We start from the raw sequence: 13,408 nt of genomic DNA, 5'->3' as shown, positions 1-13,408 counted from the left end.
ACCCAGGGTGCCCTGCCTCGGTGGCACTGCCAGTCCCAGGCACCAGAGTGGGGGCCAAGAAAATCTCATGGAGGGTCTCAAAGCTCAGCCCGGAGGCGCTGGGTCTGAGGGCAGTGCCAGCCCAGGCGAGGGGTTGGTGTCAGAGCCTGGAAATCCGAGTTTAGCTTTTCTGTCCCCTGAGCCCCAAGGGGCATACCTGAGGCCACCATCAGGCCCGGCTCTGTTGTCGACCCCCTCCCCCAAGCACCTTGTGCGAGGGCAAACCTCCCAGAACTACGGAGAAGCGGGGAGCCACCAGAGCCTCTGCTGGGACCCTGGGGGGGAGCAGGCTCTTGAGAGCAGCCTGGAAATGCCAGCACCTAAAAGCAGGGCGTCTCTGAGAGAAAATTACAGAACTTTACTTTCCCGTTACGAGGAGAGTCAGCTTGAACTAAAGGAAAACCACACAGGAAGACTTGGGCCTGCAGTGCCCTGTTTCTCAGGGAGCTCCCCGGCAAGTCCGCCGCAGCGGGTGATGAAGCCGCACACAGGCCCAGGGACTAGGAGCCGACAGGCCAGCTGTCCCAGACGGCCCGCCAACAGCTCAGGGCAGTGGCACCTGGGAAGCACCCCTCTTAGTAACAGATTGAGTCTGAGACCCCCAACCATCAATGGAAAGAGAGGCCGCCCCTCCGGGGATGGAATTTGCCTGCAGAGTCTACTGACTGGGGGGGGCAGGGTGGGGGGCACAGCACGTGCGCTGACCACCAGAATGTGTGGGTCACAGAGGGTGGCCTGGCCTGCTTGGTGTGTGTGCCAGGTGGGCCTTGGCCCAGACAGACCCCAGGAGGAGATTGTGTGGCACTGCTTTCTAAAAACTCTCCTCTTGCCTAGCGCCTAGGGCCAAGCTCTCTGTCCTCCAGCCCTGGACACCCTGAGCTCCTTCTGGTGTTGTGGACACCCACTGCCCTCCCTGCATGGCCCTGTGCTACTTACCCACCCCTTGCGGTTGGCTCTCTGGTCAGGAGCCCCAGCTAGAGCCCTGTCACTGGTCCACCCATAGCCATGCGTGCCAGGAAGCGGGTCTGGGTACCTGAGCCCAGATGATTTCTGCCAGCTCCCGGCGGTTCTGGATGATGGCCCAAATGAGAAGATCACGGACAGGGTCCACGGTGAAGGCAACGTGGCCTGATGAACGCTTGTACAGGGACCGGAGACTCACTCCCTGCACCTGGTGAGCAGCGGACAGTTAGAGCCCTCACCTAGGGCCCCACGAGCATCAGAACCCTGGGGCCTATTGAGGGTCCTGAGCTCAGCCCCACCGTCCCTGGAGGATAAGCCCTGCAAACTGCATTTCCAACAACACCCAAATCTTTCTCATGCACACTGGGGTTTTTAAAGCACCACTCTGGAGACATGAAGACACACCCAAAAAGTGCAATACCCAGTTGCCTCCCACACCAATATTTGTAGACCCTTGTTGCTACAGGCACCCCAATGCTTCCTACTCTTATCTGCTGGCAGCAAAGCCTTTTTCTATGAAGTAAAATTCTAACACAGAGTCTGTTAATAGATTCATGCTGTGAGCTCCTCAAGGGAACCTACACCATGTCTCCTGCAGAGAAGGTCAGCAAGAAACACCAGACAGACAAAGCCACGTGTGAGTGGGAAGGCCCTGACCTCAGACATACTCAGCCTACAGTGATATGAGAACCAAGGCTTCCTGGCCCATCAGTAAATAAACACATCCTCAGACAGTCTGGAAACAATTCCCAGAAGCAAAGAACACATTTCCCACATCACACACGAAATTGCACTTTCTTTAAGTGATTTTAGAAATCGCCTGAAGACTCATCTTTATAAAAAAAGAAAAATTAGTTCATCTTCTTAAATTACAGACATGGGTCTGTGTGAGCTTCCACTTGAGCACATTCCAACTGGACATCTTAAACACAGTGGAATCAAGAAAGGCAGAACTGTAAATATATAAAACCAAGCCACAGCCCCATCATTCTCAGGGGTCAGAAATAGCTCACACAGGACAATGGACAGATTTGCAAACCTGAAGGAAGTGGATAATTTCCTAGCAGGAAAAAAACAAAATCAAATATGGTCTCAGAACAGACAGAAAACCTAAACATTGGGACCATCAGGAAAGAAAATGAGAAAGTTATCAGTTACTCAAAAAGGCACCGGGCCCTGATGGACTCCTAGGGGAGTCTGTCAAGCTTGTAAGAAGCAGTGAACTCCAGCCACATAAACTGTTCCAGGGCAGAGAAAGAAGGCTTCCCAATGTTTTTACAAAGCTAACATAAAATTGATACCAGAACCTGACAAATATAACCCCCCCGAAATAAAACTACAATTAAAGACCTAAACATTCTGAAGCAAAAACCCTAAAAATATTGGGACTCCAACACCATATTAAATACATGTTACCCTGCAGTCGAGTTGAGATTCAAAACGGGAATCAAAAAATAATAACGACCTATAATTCACCAAATTCATAGGTCAAAGAAGAGCAGTTCAACTCCTCAAAAGGCATCTGACAAAGATCGGCACTGAGGCTTCGTTTGTAAAAACTTAGTAAGTCGGAAGAAGAGGCTCCCTCACATAAACACACACACGAACGCCAGCGTTGTACTTAATGTTGAGAGGCTGCGGGATTCCCATCAAATACGGATGCGACTAGAAAAGCCCCTGTCCTGTTGTTGCAACACACATGCATCTCACACAGATACGAGTGGGAGATGCTGACCGGACTACACAGACACCGATCACACCTGTGAGCAGGGCTCAGGGGACAGGGCACAGGGGAGAGCATTTTCCCCACATCACTTTTCGTACCGTTGGAGGTCTTCAGAAAGGGAGAGTTATGGACTGAACTGTGTCCCCCACATTTCATATGTTGAAGCCCCATCCCCTAATGTGACTGTATTTGGAGATGGACTTTCAAGCATGTGATCAAGGTGAAATGAGGTCATGAGAGTGGGGTGCTGGCCCAACAGGACCGGTGTTCCTTGGAGAAGAGGAAACGGTACCAGACACACTGAGGACAGGCCGTGTGATGGCAGGGTAAGAAGATGGTTGGTCCCCTGCAGGCCAGGAGGAGAGACCTCACCAGAAGCCCACCCGCCGACACATTGACCTTGACTCCAGCCTCCAGGGCAAGGAGAAGACAACGCCTGTTGTGTAAGCCGCCCCATCTGTGTCACGGCAGCCCAAGCTGACTTTCCCAGTGAGAACTAAAGCCCGTGTTTCAAAGGTCCGAGGACACAGCGGTGCGCGCAGCACGCAGCCAGCACTCACGCTGAGCTTGAGGTTGGGTACAGCAAGCAGGAGGCGCGGGCGGTCGCTGGAGCGGGGCCGCGGGTACAGCGGCTGCGTGGAGTCCCCCAGCAGCTCCCGCAGCACCTGCGCCACGTGGTGCATCTGCACACGGGGCACCGGGCGCTCGGGCTCCTCGGCCAGCGCCTTGTGCAGCTTGTAGTGGAACAGGCAGGTGGGCTCCAGGTTCTCGTACAGGTAGAGCAGGGTGTCCCACGTGACGAACTCCTTCAGCCGCACCCCGTTCTCCAGGAAGAGCTTCACGAACTCGGGCTTGTTGGCGATGAGGGCGGCCGTCATCATGGGGTACAGCTCTGAGGGCTGAGAGGGGGCCGTGCGGGGCCGTGCATGTGGTCATCGCCCCGCATAACCCTTATCTCAGTGCCCCTGAGACGGGGATGCTGGCGTCTCCCGTCTTGGGAGGAGGAGACGTGCCAGCCGCCCTCACTGAGGGCAGAGCTGGTGTCTGGACGAGGCCACCTCAGGGCCTGCCCTTGTTCCGAGGCCTGGCAAGCCCCTCCCCAGGGCACCCCCTGCGGCCTCACCTTCCACTGACGCTCGTCCGTGAAGATCTCGCTCCGGGCGATGTCCACGCGGTTCCACGCCACTGCTAACTTCAGCTGGTGGTCCCAGTTCTCGTGGCCAAAGTGGTCGTGGCTCCGAGAGGCTGCAGGTAAAAGCACACGCGTCAGGGGCTTTGATCTGGGCCTCCAAGCCACTCCCCATCTAACAAAGTCAGAGAGGGAGGGGTGTGTCACCAACCCGTCTCCATCATTTTAATTGAACAGATAAGGTGCTCGGTCACAAAATCACCGCCATCCCCCACCCTTCCCCTGCATGCACCCTTATAAAATCCCTTTTCCTTTCAGTGGTAGAATCAGAGAATCTCTGGGTTTCTGTCAACACTCCCACTCACCCCAGCCCTCCACTCTGTCCCCAGCTCCTGGTCAAGCCCCCACCCTAAGTGTAAACTAGACACGGGTCTCTGAAAGGCAGGCATTTCAGATTCACACTCAAAAGTTGGACCAAAAGGCCATCACATTTCCTTCCTTTGCCCTGTTTGCAAAACCACCACCTCACCCAGGTTCTCAGGGCAAGTATTTTGCCCAACTAGTTTCTGCTCTTGCTAGGTTAACATTTTAAAACATGGGTTGTTATTTGGGGAAAAAGAAAAAAGAACTTTGACCCTTACCTCACACCACACAAATAAAGTAACCTGAGGCAGATCATAAACCTAAATATAAAAGCTGTGGCTATAGAGCTTCCACAATGAAACAGATGAAAATATTTGCAACTGTGGGGAAGGAAAAGATTTCTTGGGATGCAAAGAACATGAATCATGAAGAAAACAATTAGTAAACTAAAATGTGTTAAAATATAAGCCTTCTGCTCTCCAAAGACACCTCAAAGGACATATAAAAGCAGACCATGAGGGGCTTCCCTGGTGGCACAGGGGTTAAGAATCCACCTGCCAATGCAGGGGACACGGGTTCGAGCCCTGGTCTGGGAAGATCCCACATGCCGCGGAGCAAGTAAGCCCGTGCGCCACAACTACTGAGCCTGTGCTCTAGAGCCCGCGAGCCACAACTACCGAAGCCCGTGCACCTAGAGCCCGTGCTCCACAGCAAGAGAAGCCACCGCAATGAGAAGCCCGTGCACTGCAAGGAAGAGTAGCCTCCGCTCGCCGCTACTAGAGAAAGCCCGTGTGCAGCAACAAAAACCCAACGCAGCCAAAAATAATAAAATAAATAAATTTATTAAAAAAAAAAAAACAAGAACCAAGAAAACCATGAAAAATCATGAACCAAGAGAAAATATGCCCAACACATATATCCAACACAGGATTTGTATGAGAATATATCAAGAACTTATACATCTCAAAAATAAGAAGACAAATAACCAAATAAACGCAGACAAAAGATCTGACAGACATTTCCCCAAGATGAAATACAGATGGCCAAGAAGCTCAGGGAGACGCAAATCCAAACCACACCGAGATCTCCCTTCATAGCCACCAGGAGGGCTACAGCTTCAAAGACTGACAGTACCAAGTGTGGGTGAGGATGAAGAGTCCAGACCCGCATCCATGGACTGTGGATGGATGCACGGAAATGAAGTGAAAGCCGATCCTCTGCTACGACAGCCTCCTGCTCTGCCATCAGGGCTGGCCTGGGGCTGGTGTCCCTCCAGGGTGAGGGGCTGCTCAGCGCAGAGCAAAGGCTTCTGGGCACCAGGGATGTCTCAGCCATGTCAACCCCGGCGGGAGGGCAGGGAAGCACTGGCTTCCGTCCCCCCACAAGAAGTGGGAGAAGAGGGAAGAGTGAAGTGTGGGCCCGGGGAGAACGGGCTGGAGGGCAGAGGCCAGACTACGGAGCAGAAGTCAGTCGAGAGCTCTATCGGTCGTGAGGACCCCTGCGTTTGGACTCCGCCCTGCGCTGGGGGCGAGGAGTTAAACAGGAGACAGACCGTGGGGAGACAGGAGCAGACGTCCAAGGTTCTTTCTTTCTATGCTAGAATTTTATGAGAAACTATGACGACCACTAAGGGGTAAATCAGTGCAGGCTGCACTCAGATTTCAGGGAAGAAGGTAAGCTGAGAAAAGAGCCTGTACCCCAACACTGGTGGTGGGCACCCACCTGCCCAGGGGGAGCATGAGGTAGGCCTGGCGAGGTCCACCACCAGCTGCCCTCTGACCAGCGCATCTGCCCACAGGTGGCACTTCTGGCTCCTCTAGGCTAGGACTCAGGGTCCTGAACCCTCAGCCGGCCCCTCCCCCTTGTCCCCACTTTGCCTGACCCTCACCCTTCAACAAGGCCTGCAGGATGGCCACATCCACGTCCTGCTGGCCATCCTTGCCTTCCCGGAACACAGTGAGCAGCTGCCGCCTCCGGACGATGTCCTGGATCTGCAAAAGACCGTCCCCACGTGAGGTGCCTCCTGCCTCCCCAAAGGGCACCCTCAGAACCAAGGCCCTGGACACGGAGCCAGAGCCCCAGGCAGGAGTCCTAACTGCTTGTGTAGCCAGGGCCCCCCCGCCCCCCCACCCCAGACGGTGAAGATGAAAGATGCATGAGGACCAAACACACGGTGTTTGCGAGTGGCCTGTGGGGTGGAAAACACAGCCCAAGTGTAAAGAATCTTCACCTCACTGATCGGTCACTGATCGACACTCAGCATCACTTAACTGAAGACTTCTCCCCGGGTCCTCCTGCCTGGGGGCGGACCTACCCACCTACCTGTCCGTCCATCCATCCATCCTCTCGTCCATCCAATCATCTACCTACCTAGCTAGCTATCCATCAGTCTGTGCGTGTATGCATGTATGTATGTAGGTATGTGTGTGTATGTATCTATGTACCTACCTGTTCACCCTACCCACTTGTCTACCTACTTACCTATCCTACCTACCTACCTACCCTTCTATATATCTACCTACCCACCCTATGTATCTATTTAGCTAGTTACCCCACCTACCTATGTATCTATCTACCTACTTACCTATACACCTAGCTACCTACCCACCCTTCCAATCTATTTATCTATTATCTATTATCTGTCTATTATCTATCTATTATCTATCTATTTTATCTATCTACCTATCATCTATTGCCTATCACCTGTCTATCTAGCTGTCCCCTATCTTATCTATCATCTCTCAGCTGCCATGTCTGCCACCAGTATCTGCCCCGCCTTGAACCCTTCACCCTGAGACCGGGGCGGGGGGAGCCATCCACTAGTTCCCCACACCCCCAAAGCTTCAGGCTCCTCCCCCAGCTCCCGGCCGCCCCGCCTGCCTTCCCACCTCCTCTCGCAGCCTGGCTGTGCAGCTCCCACTTCTGTACAGACTGCTCCCACTTAGAGGGCCCCCTGCACACCCCACCTCCACCTCTAAGACCCCAACCTCCCTAATCCCTTGGGGTCCAGCTTTCATGTCAACTCCAAAATACCCCCGGTGTCTCTCCCCAACCCCAATCCCATCTTCCAGCTAAAATCGCTCTGGGATTTAACCCTTGCTTTGATTCACAGGATGAAGTAGCTACTGTCAGTGTGTATGTGCCGACCAACCACTTAGCACTCTCCCAGGTGACCTTGCTCCATCCTCTGAGTTTAAGTACCAATTACCCCTATTTTTCAGATAAGAAAATGGGATTGCTGAGAGAGGGCCAGCGACTCCTCCAACCCCAGCTATGTGGTGCTGGCCGCGGGCTGGCAACGAGACCCCCATGGCAGACGTCCACATCCGCCAAGGGCCACATCCAAGCACCTGCCATGGGGCAGACTAGCCCTAAGGTTTGTGGAGTGAATCAGTGATCACGGCTCTGGGGGTCCTCTCCCCACTGAACGAGAACAACCACTGAGGGCAACCCCCTGGCTTGAGACTGGTGTGTATGAAACACCACTCTCAGGCCTCTACCTGGCAAGGGATTGAAAACACAGGCCCCTTTAAACCTTGGCAGGTTAGATCCACTTCTGAGAGTTGCCTGAATAATTTACAGACTGAGGAAAGGCCACAGAGCCGGCCAGCCAATCCCCGCCATCTCCATTGGCAGCCGAGCTGACGCCAACAGCAAAAACAATCTCACAGAACATTGGCTTCTAAGGAGGTCCTCTGAGGCCACAATAAGACAGACAAGAACAGGGTCACTGTGCCGCCCACAAAAACCGCCCGGCTCCCCTCAGAGCAGGCCCGCTGCCCTCCTCCTCCCCAGCCCCCATCCAGGGTCCCAGCCCTCCCCGAGGTCTTTGGCTGGTGGGCACAGACCGTCCACGTGGCCCGAAATTGGATACGGTGGGAGCTAAGCTGCTCCACAGACGTGCCCTGAAAAGCACATGTCAGGCACTTAAAACTGAATTTCCATGAGTTTTTACAGCCTGGCTTTAGCATCCACGGAGCTGGATGAAAGTCACAGACCCTCACTGCTTTGTCAGCCCCAACTTGTTGGGGAAACCGAGGGTCAGAGAGGCACTGACTGCCCCCATCCCACAAAGAATCCTGTCAGGAAATAGAGGTCAGGCGACCTCGGGGCGGGGGAGCCCCTGCCCCCAGGGCTCAGAGTGCGGCCGGACAGCAGGGTCGGCAGGACCACAGGGGCCGCAGGTACGGGGGTTCTCCGCTGGCCAAGGGCTTCGTGGGCGATCAGGGCTCAGCCAGCGCTCTCCTTCACACCTACCCCCCTTGGAGCCTGGGGCCATGGCCATGGGTTAGGGTCCCTCTGCAGAGCTCACCAGGGCCCCCGAAATCTGGAATGGGGAGACGGCCAATTCTGAGGCCCATTCCAAATGCCCCAGATCACCCAACTGAGCCAAACAGCCTCAGAGTATGTGAGAGAGAAATTCCTTCTTTTCAGGACCTGGAGAGACTTCCGTATGTGCATTCCTGCGCTATTCCCCCACTCCCCACCCCGGTCCACCGAGGACCCTGTCTATAAGGGATGCTAGCAAAGTCTACACCCATCTGTAACCAGTGTTATCTCCCACTGTAGCTATGAAAGAGCAAATACCAATTCACTTTAAAGCAAAAATACTGAAATGCAGGGCAATTATGGTCCTGGGCTGTAACAGCCATGGTCTCCCTGGGTCAGGAGAAGGGCCAAAACCAGAGCTCTTGGGGGTGGGAGCACCCACAAGGCTCAAGGCTCAGGAGTTGAGGGGATGGGCAGAAAGTGAGACCCCAGAGCCCCCAGCCCACCCCACAACCAGAGCAGCCCACTTTCATCCACTTCATATGATGATGTTCCAGAAAATCTTTGGAATCCGGTGGGCTAGTTAGAAAATGTCACACTTAAAACAAACAAAAGAAAGAAAGAAAAAGACAATGAAGAGACCAAGCTAATGGTTCGGATTCTGGCACAGAAAAAGGCCACTAGTAGACCAACATGGCATCCAAACAGCCTGAGTTTGGTCAACGGGGATGAACCAGAGTTCACTTCTAGGTTCTGATAAATGCACCAGGTTCTGTAGGGCGTTGACAGCAGTAGGGTTGGGTGAAGGGGGGACAGAGACCCTCCACCACCTGTGCTGCTTTTCCACAAACCTGAAATCATTACAAAACAAAGACAGAGAGAGGACAGGCAGGCACATGAAGTAAAGCTGAGGCCGCCCTTCCAATGGTCTCTCTCTGGACTTGTCACTGCAGGGTCACGTCCCCAACTCCCTGTGCTTCCACTCAGTACCTCCTGCCCACAGGGCAGAAAGGATGCCCGTTTGGGGCGTAACTAGCTCCCTCCCAGGTCTCAAGTCTCCAAACCCCCTGGAGATTGGGGGGGTCCCCCAGAACACTGGTCCCAGGATGGGCCCGGGCCACTGACGTCTCTATCTAAGGGTGCACGTGAAGCAGCCCCCAGATCACCACACGGTTCCCGGAACCACGCATGGGCCCCCATCTGGCACATCTGCCCGCCTTGCTGACCCCAGAAGGTCTCCATTAATCTCCCCAGTGGCGTTGAGGTCACCAGGCCTGGAGGCTGGGCTGGACCCTGCCACCCACTGCCATCACCTGGCAGCGCCCCTCTGCCGGAATCTGGGCTCCGCACCCCTCTGCCGCCCCCAGGGCCTCAGCACCAGCCTCCTGCCCGCCCAGCGCAGCAAGGTCCTCTCCCCGGGACGGCCGTGCCTCATGCCCTGCGGTACCGGCCCAGGCCCGGAGTTCTGCAGGCTAGAGGCTGAGCACGTCCTCCCTGAGGACAGCTTGCTGCCTCAGCCGAGGGCTTCCCACCTGCCCTGGGCCCACTGCCTTCCGGGCTCACAGCCCCCACCTTCTGCAGATCACTCCCGTGCCCGCCCCAGGCCCGCTGGGGTCTCCGTGTCTGGTTTTGGCGTGTCCTGGTCCCGCTTACCAGGCTGACAGCGTCTAACTTACTGGCTGCAGGTCCACGCCTGGTGACTGACGTGCCCGTGTGCCTCACCTTTTTGGTCCACTCCACAATCCTGCTTTCGGTGAAGGTCTCGAACATCTCCTGGAAGAACAGGTCCAGCTTCTGCTGAATCAGGGAGATGGTGATCTCGGAGATGGGCAGGCTGGCCACCTGGGCAATGACGTCAGCCACTCGTCCTGAACCCTCCACGATCACGCATGGGGTGCCGTTGGTGATGGCATTGTAGATGGTCTGCAACACAGGGGCTGACCGTGAGCCCGGGACCTGACACCTCACTCGCACGGGCACCTTCTAATACAGAGATGCTCAAACAGTGTTAATGTCTGGCCACTGCGAAGTTTACAGAAGGCATTTGCTTGGTAGCATCCCACTGCTCAGAGGGGAAAGTGGCTAATCCTGATATACGTGGGACACACACTCGATACACCACCTCCTTCAGGCCTATCGCTCAACACCACTGTCACAAAAGGTTTGGATGCTTCCACCCTTTGATGTGTGGACGCGAGCACCGTCTCCAGAAGGAGGGGGCACTGCCAGAGTTCCGCCCCCTCGTTAACCAGGACATCGAGGGAGACCCCCGGAGCCCCAGGGTGAGCAACCTGAGGAAGGGGTTCTACCCCAGCAGGAAGGACACCCTGCTCTGGGCCCGAGGAAGCCGTCTGGGCGATGCTGCAGGAGAGCCATGGTGGGAGTGGGGACCAGACGCATCCCGTCCTCCCAGGGACCCCAGGATCCTGTGTTGACCTCCTGTGGTTACTAAACATAAACAGAGACTTTCGATGATCCCATAAACAGAACGTCATGCTCTTGCCCCAAATCTGCAGGCTGTAATGTCGTCGTGTGTTACTACAGCAGAGGTCAAGTTGGGCCGCGTTCCACAAGGGAGGCCCACCCCACGCCAGAGAGTGGGATCTGAACAAAGGTCCACCGCAGCACGTCAAAGCCACTGAGGATCCTGCTTTACATTTAGCTGCTGGTCCCACGGGGCTGAGGGGGAACCGAGGGCTGTACTTGGAGAAGCCTGCCCGGGAGTCGGGGTGCAGAGCTGCAGAAACCCCCCATGGGCTGCTCGGGGGTCCTGGGGGGGGCATGGGCTCTACCCTTGCCCCAGTCCCCTCTGGAGCCCCTCTTTCTTCTGTGCAGGTCAAGCCCCAGGGCCAAAGCCAGAGCACCCCTCCTGCACAGGGCCACTCAAGGGGCTCCGACCCCCGACCCAGCAGACAGGATCCCTGTCTCCTCTTGCTGATGACACCCCTGGGGGGCTGGTGACAGCACTTGGGGCAGTCGTCCCACCCGCAGCAGGACTGGACCCCCAAAAGCACACCCCCGCCCCCCGCCCTGGCCAGGACTCACGTGCAGTGTGCCGGGTCCCCCCTCCAGCACCACGCAGACGATGGGAATTTTGATGGCCACACCTAGGACGAAGCACAGAGCCCAGTTTAGGATCGTGGGCCCCCACCCCCGCCAGCTGCAGCCTAACCGAGAGCACTCCTGTCCCTTTCTGGGGTGGAGGGAAAGCGAGGGCTGTAGACCATCCTCAGCATCCAGGGCTCCCCCAGCTGGTCTGCTCTGCCCGGCTGGCCACTGCAACCAGCCTGTTTTTCCCTGAAGCCCTCTCGTGGCGCCTCGAATCTGGGCAGGGCTGGGGACACGTCAAGCCAGCGGGCACCATGCATGGCGCGGGAGTACAGCGTCGCAACTCCATCCTCTGGCCAGCCAGCCCCACCCTCAGTCTTTCATCCAGCCTGGCAACCAGGAGGGCTTGTGAAGATTCTAGAAACATCTTTCCCTGGGAAGCAAACATTCTTTCCAAGAGCCCACATGGTCTTGCCATCCCCACACACTCACACGCCCCCAACACTCCCCACCCAGCTTCTCTTGGTCAAAACAAGTTCTCCAGGTGTGGTCCCCAGGCCAGCAGCATCCGTGTCCCCTGGGGACTTAGAGATGCAAGTCCTCACTACCCGGACCTGTGAATCAGAGACCCTGGGGGTGAACCCACACTCTGGGGACCCCTGATGTGCAATGAAACTTGAAAACCTCGGCTCAAAGGTGTCCAACCAACCTGCAAATCGTGTGCAAAATCCTGTGTATCTGATCTCCCAACACCCCAGAATCCATCCCATCCCACCCACAAGGGAAGAGATGTCAAGGTCCAAGCTTTGACTGCTGCACGCTCTGACTTCTGAACTGAGGCGTTTGTGATGTAAAGTGACCGCAGGATGCCATGACCTCAGTGCCTGCCGGAACCTTCCCTCTGCTGGTTAAAAGGGACGCAAGAAGATGAACCCCTGAACAAGTGTACAGACATCCAGGTGTGTTCTGACCACGCCCCCCAGCACCCCTCCTGTCGAATGTCCTGGTCACGGCCAGCGGAGCCCCAGACACCTGGACCAGCCTGCTCGCCTCTCCCCCCGAGCACCCTGGAAAGCGTGCCTCGCTCACCTCCCCTTTCCTTGGTCTGCTCCGATATGAACTTCTCTAGCTTCGTCCTCAGGGGAATCTCGACGCCGTAGCGGCCATGGGTCCCGTCGTCCACAAGGATGAAGTGGGAGTGGTTGCTGTCCAGACAGGTCAAGTGCCCTTGGCCGTCCTCATCCATGATGTACTCAGCTGGGAAGCCGCCCTGGGGATGGAGAGGAGGTGGGCACGGACAGGCGGAAAGCTGTACATCTTTCCCACCAAGAGCAGGAGCTCCATCCGGCTGGATAAGTGACCCCCGCCCCCCGCAAGATATCAGGCTCTAATGCCTGGAACCTATGAATGTTCCCTCATTGGGAGAAAGGGTCCTTGCGGATGTGATGAAGCTGAGGATCTTAGCATGGGAAGATGAACCTGGATCATCCAGGTGGGTCCTAACTGCCATGACAGGTGTCCTTCGAAGAGGGTGCAGAGGAAGAGGAGGGGGCCATGTGACCAAGAGGCGGAGACTGGAGTGATGCGGCCACAAACCAGGGAAAGCAGCAGCCCCCAGCAGCTGGAAGAGGCAGGCAATAGCTTCTCCCCCCCAGTCTCTGGAGGGAGCCTGGCCCTGCTCACATCCCGATTTTGGCCGGGTGGTACTGGTCTTGGAGTGCTGGTGTCCAGAAATGTCAGAGAGTACACTTCTGTGGCTTTAAGCCACCAGCTCTGTGGTCATTTGTCCCCACAGCCCCAGGACCCAGATCCAGGAGGGGTGGCTGCCGGAACCGCGCCCACGGCCCCTGGCATCCACAGAGGAAGGCGGG

At 55.9% G+C, this 13,408-nt stretch overlaps 1 protein-coding gene across 5 annotated transcripts in view; it reads right to left on the bottom strand.

The window, feature by feature from the left end:
- The window catches only part of TRPM2 (transient receptor potential cation channel subfamily M member 2), a 50,712-nt gene that overhangs the window by 21,369 nt on the left and 15,935 nt on the right, over positions 1 to 13,408 (bottom strand). For all 5 annotated transcript variants that reach the window (XM_082624505.1, XM_082624509.1, XM_082624506.1 and 2 more), the window contains exons 7-13: positions 12,627 to 12,807; positions 11,535 to 11,596; positions 10,212 to 10,412; positions 6,109 to 6,211; positions 3,852 to 3,973; positions 3,289 to 3,627; positions 1,073 to 1,210 (exon numbers count right to left, since the gene is read on the bottom strand). In XM_082624505.1, the coding sequence (XP_082480631.1) occupies positions 1,073 to 1,210; positions 3,289 to 3,627; positions 3,852 to 3,973; positions 6,109 to 6,211; positions 10,212 to 10,412; positions 11,535 to 11,596; positions 12,627 to 12,807 (1,146 nt within the window). The remainder of the gene's footprint in view (positions 1 to 1,072; positions 1,211 to 3,288; positions 3,628 to 3,851; positions 3,974 to 6,108; positions 6,212 to 10,211; positions 10,413 to 11,534; positions 11,597 to 12,626; positions 12,808 to 13,408) is intronic.

The sequence above is a fragment of the Mesoplodon mirus genome, assembly GCF_964341445.2.
Source record: "Mesoplodon mirus genome assembly, chromosome: 6".
NCBI classification, from domain to species: Eukaryota; Metazoa; Chordata; class Mammalia; order Artiodactyla; family Ziphiidae; genus Mesoplodon; species Mesoplodon mirus.
Note: the sequence above shows the minus strand (reverse complement) of the source record. Positions and strands in the feature narration are given on the sequence as shown.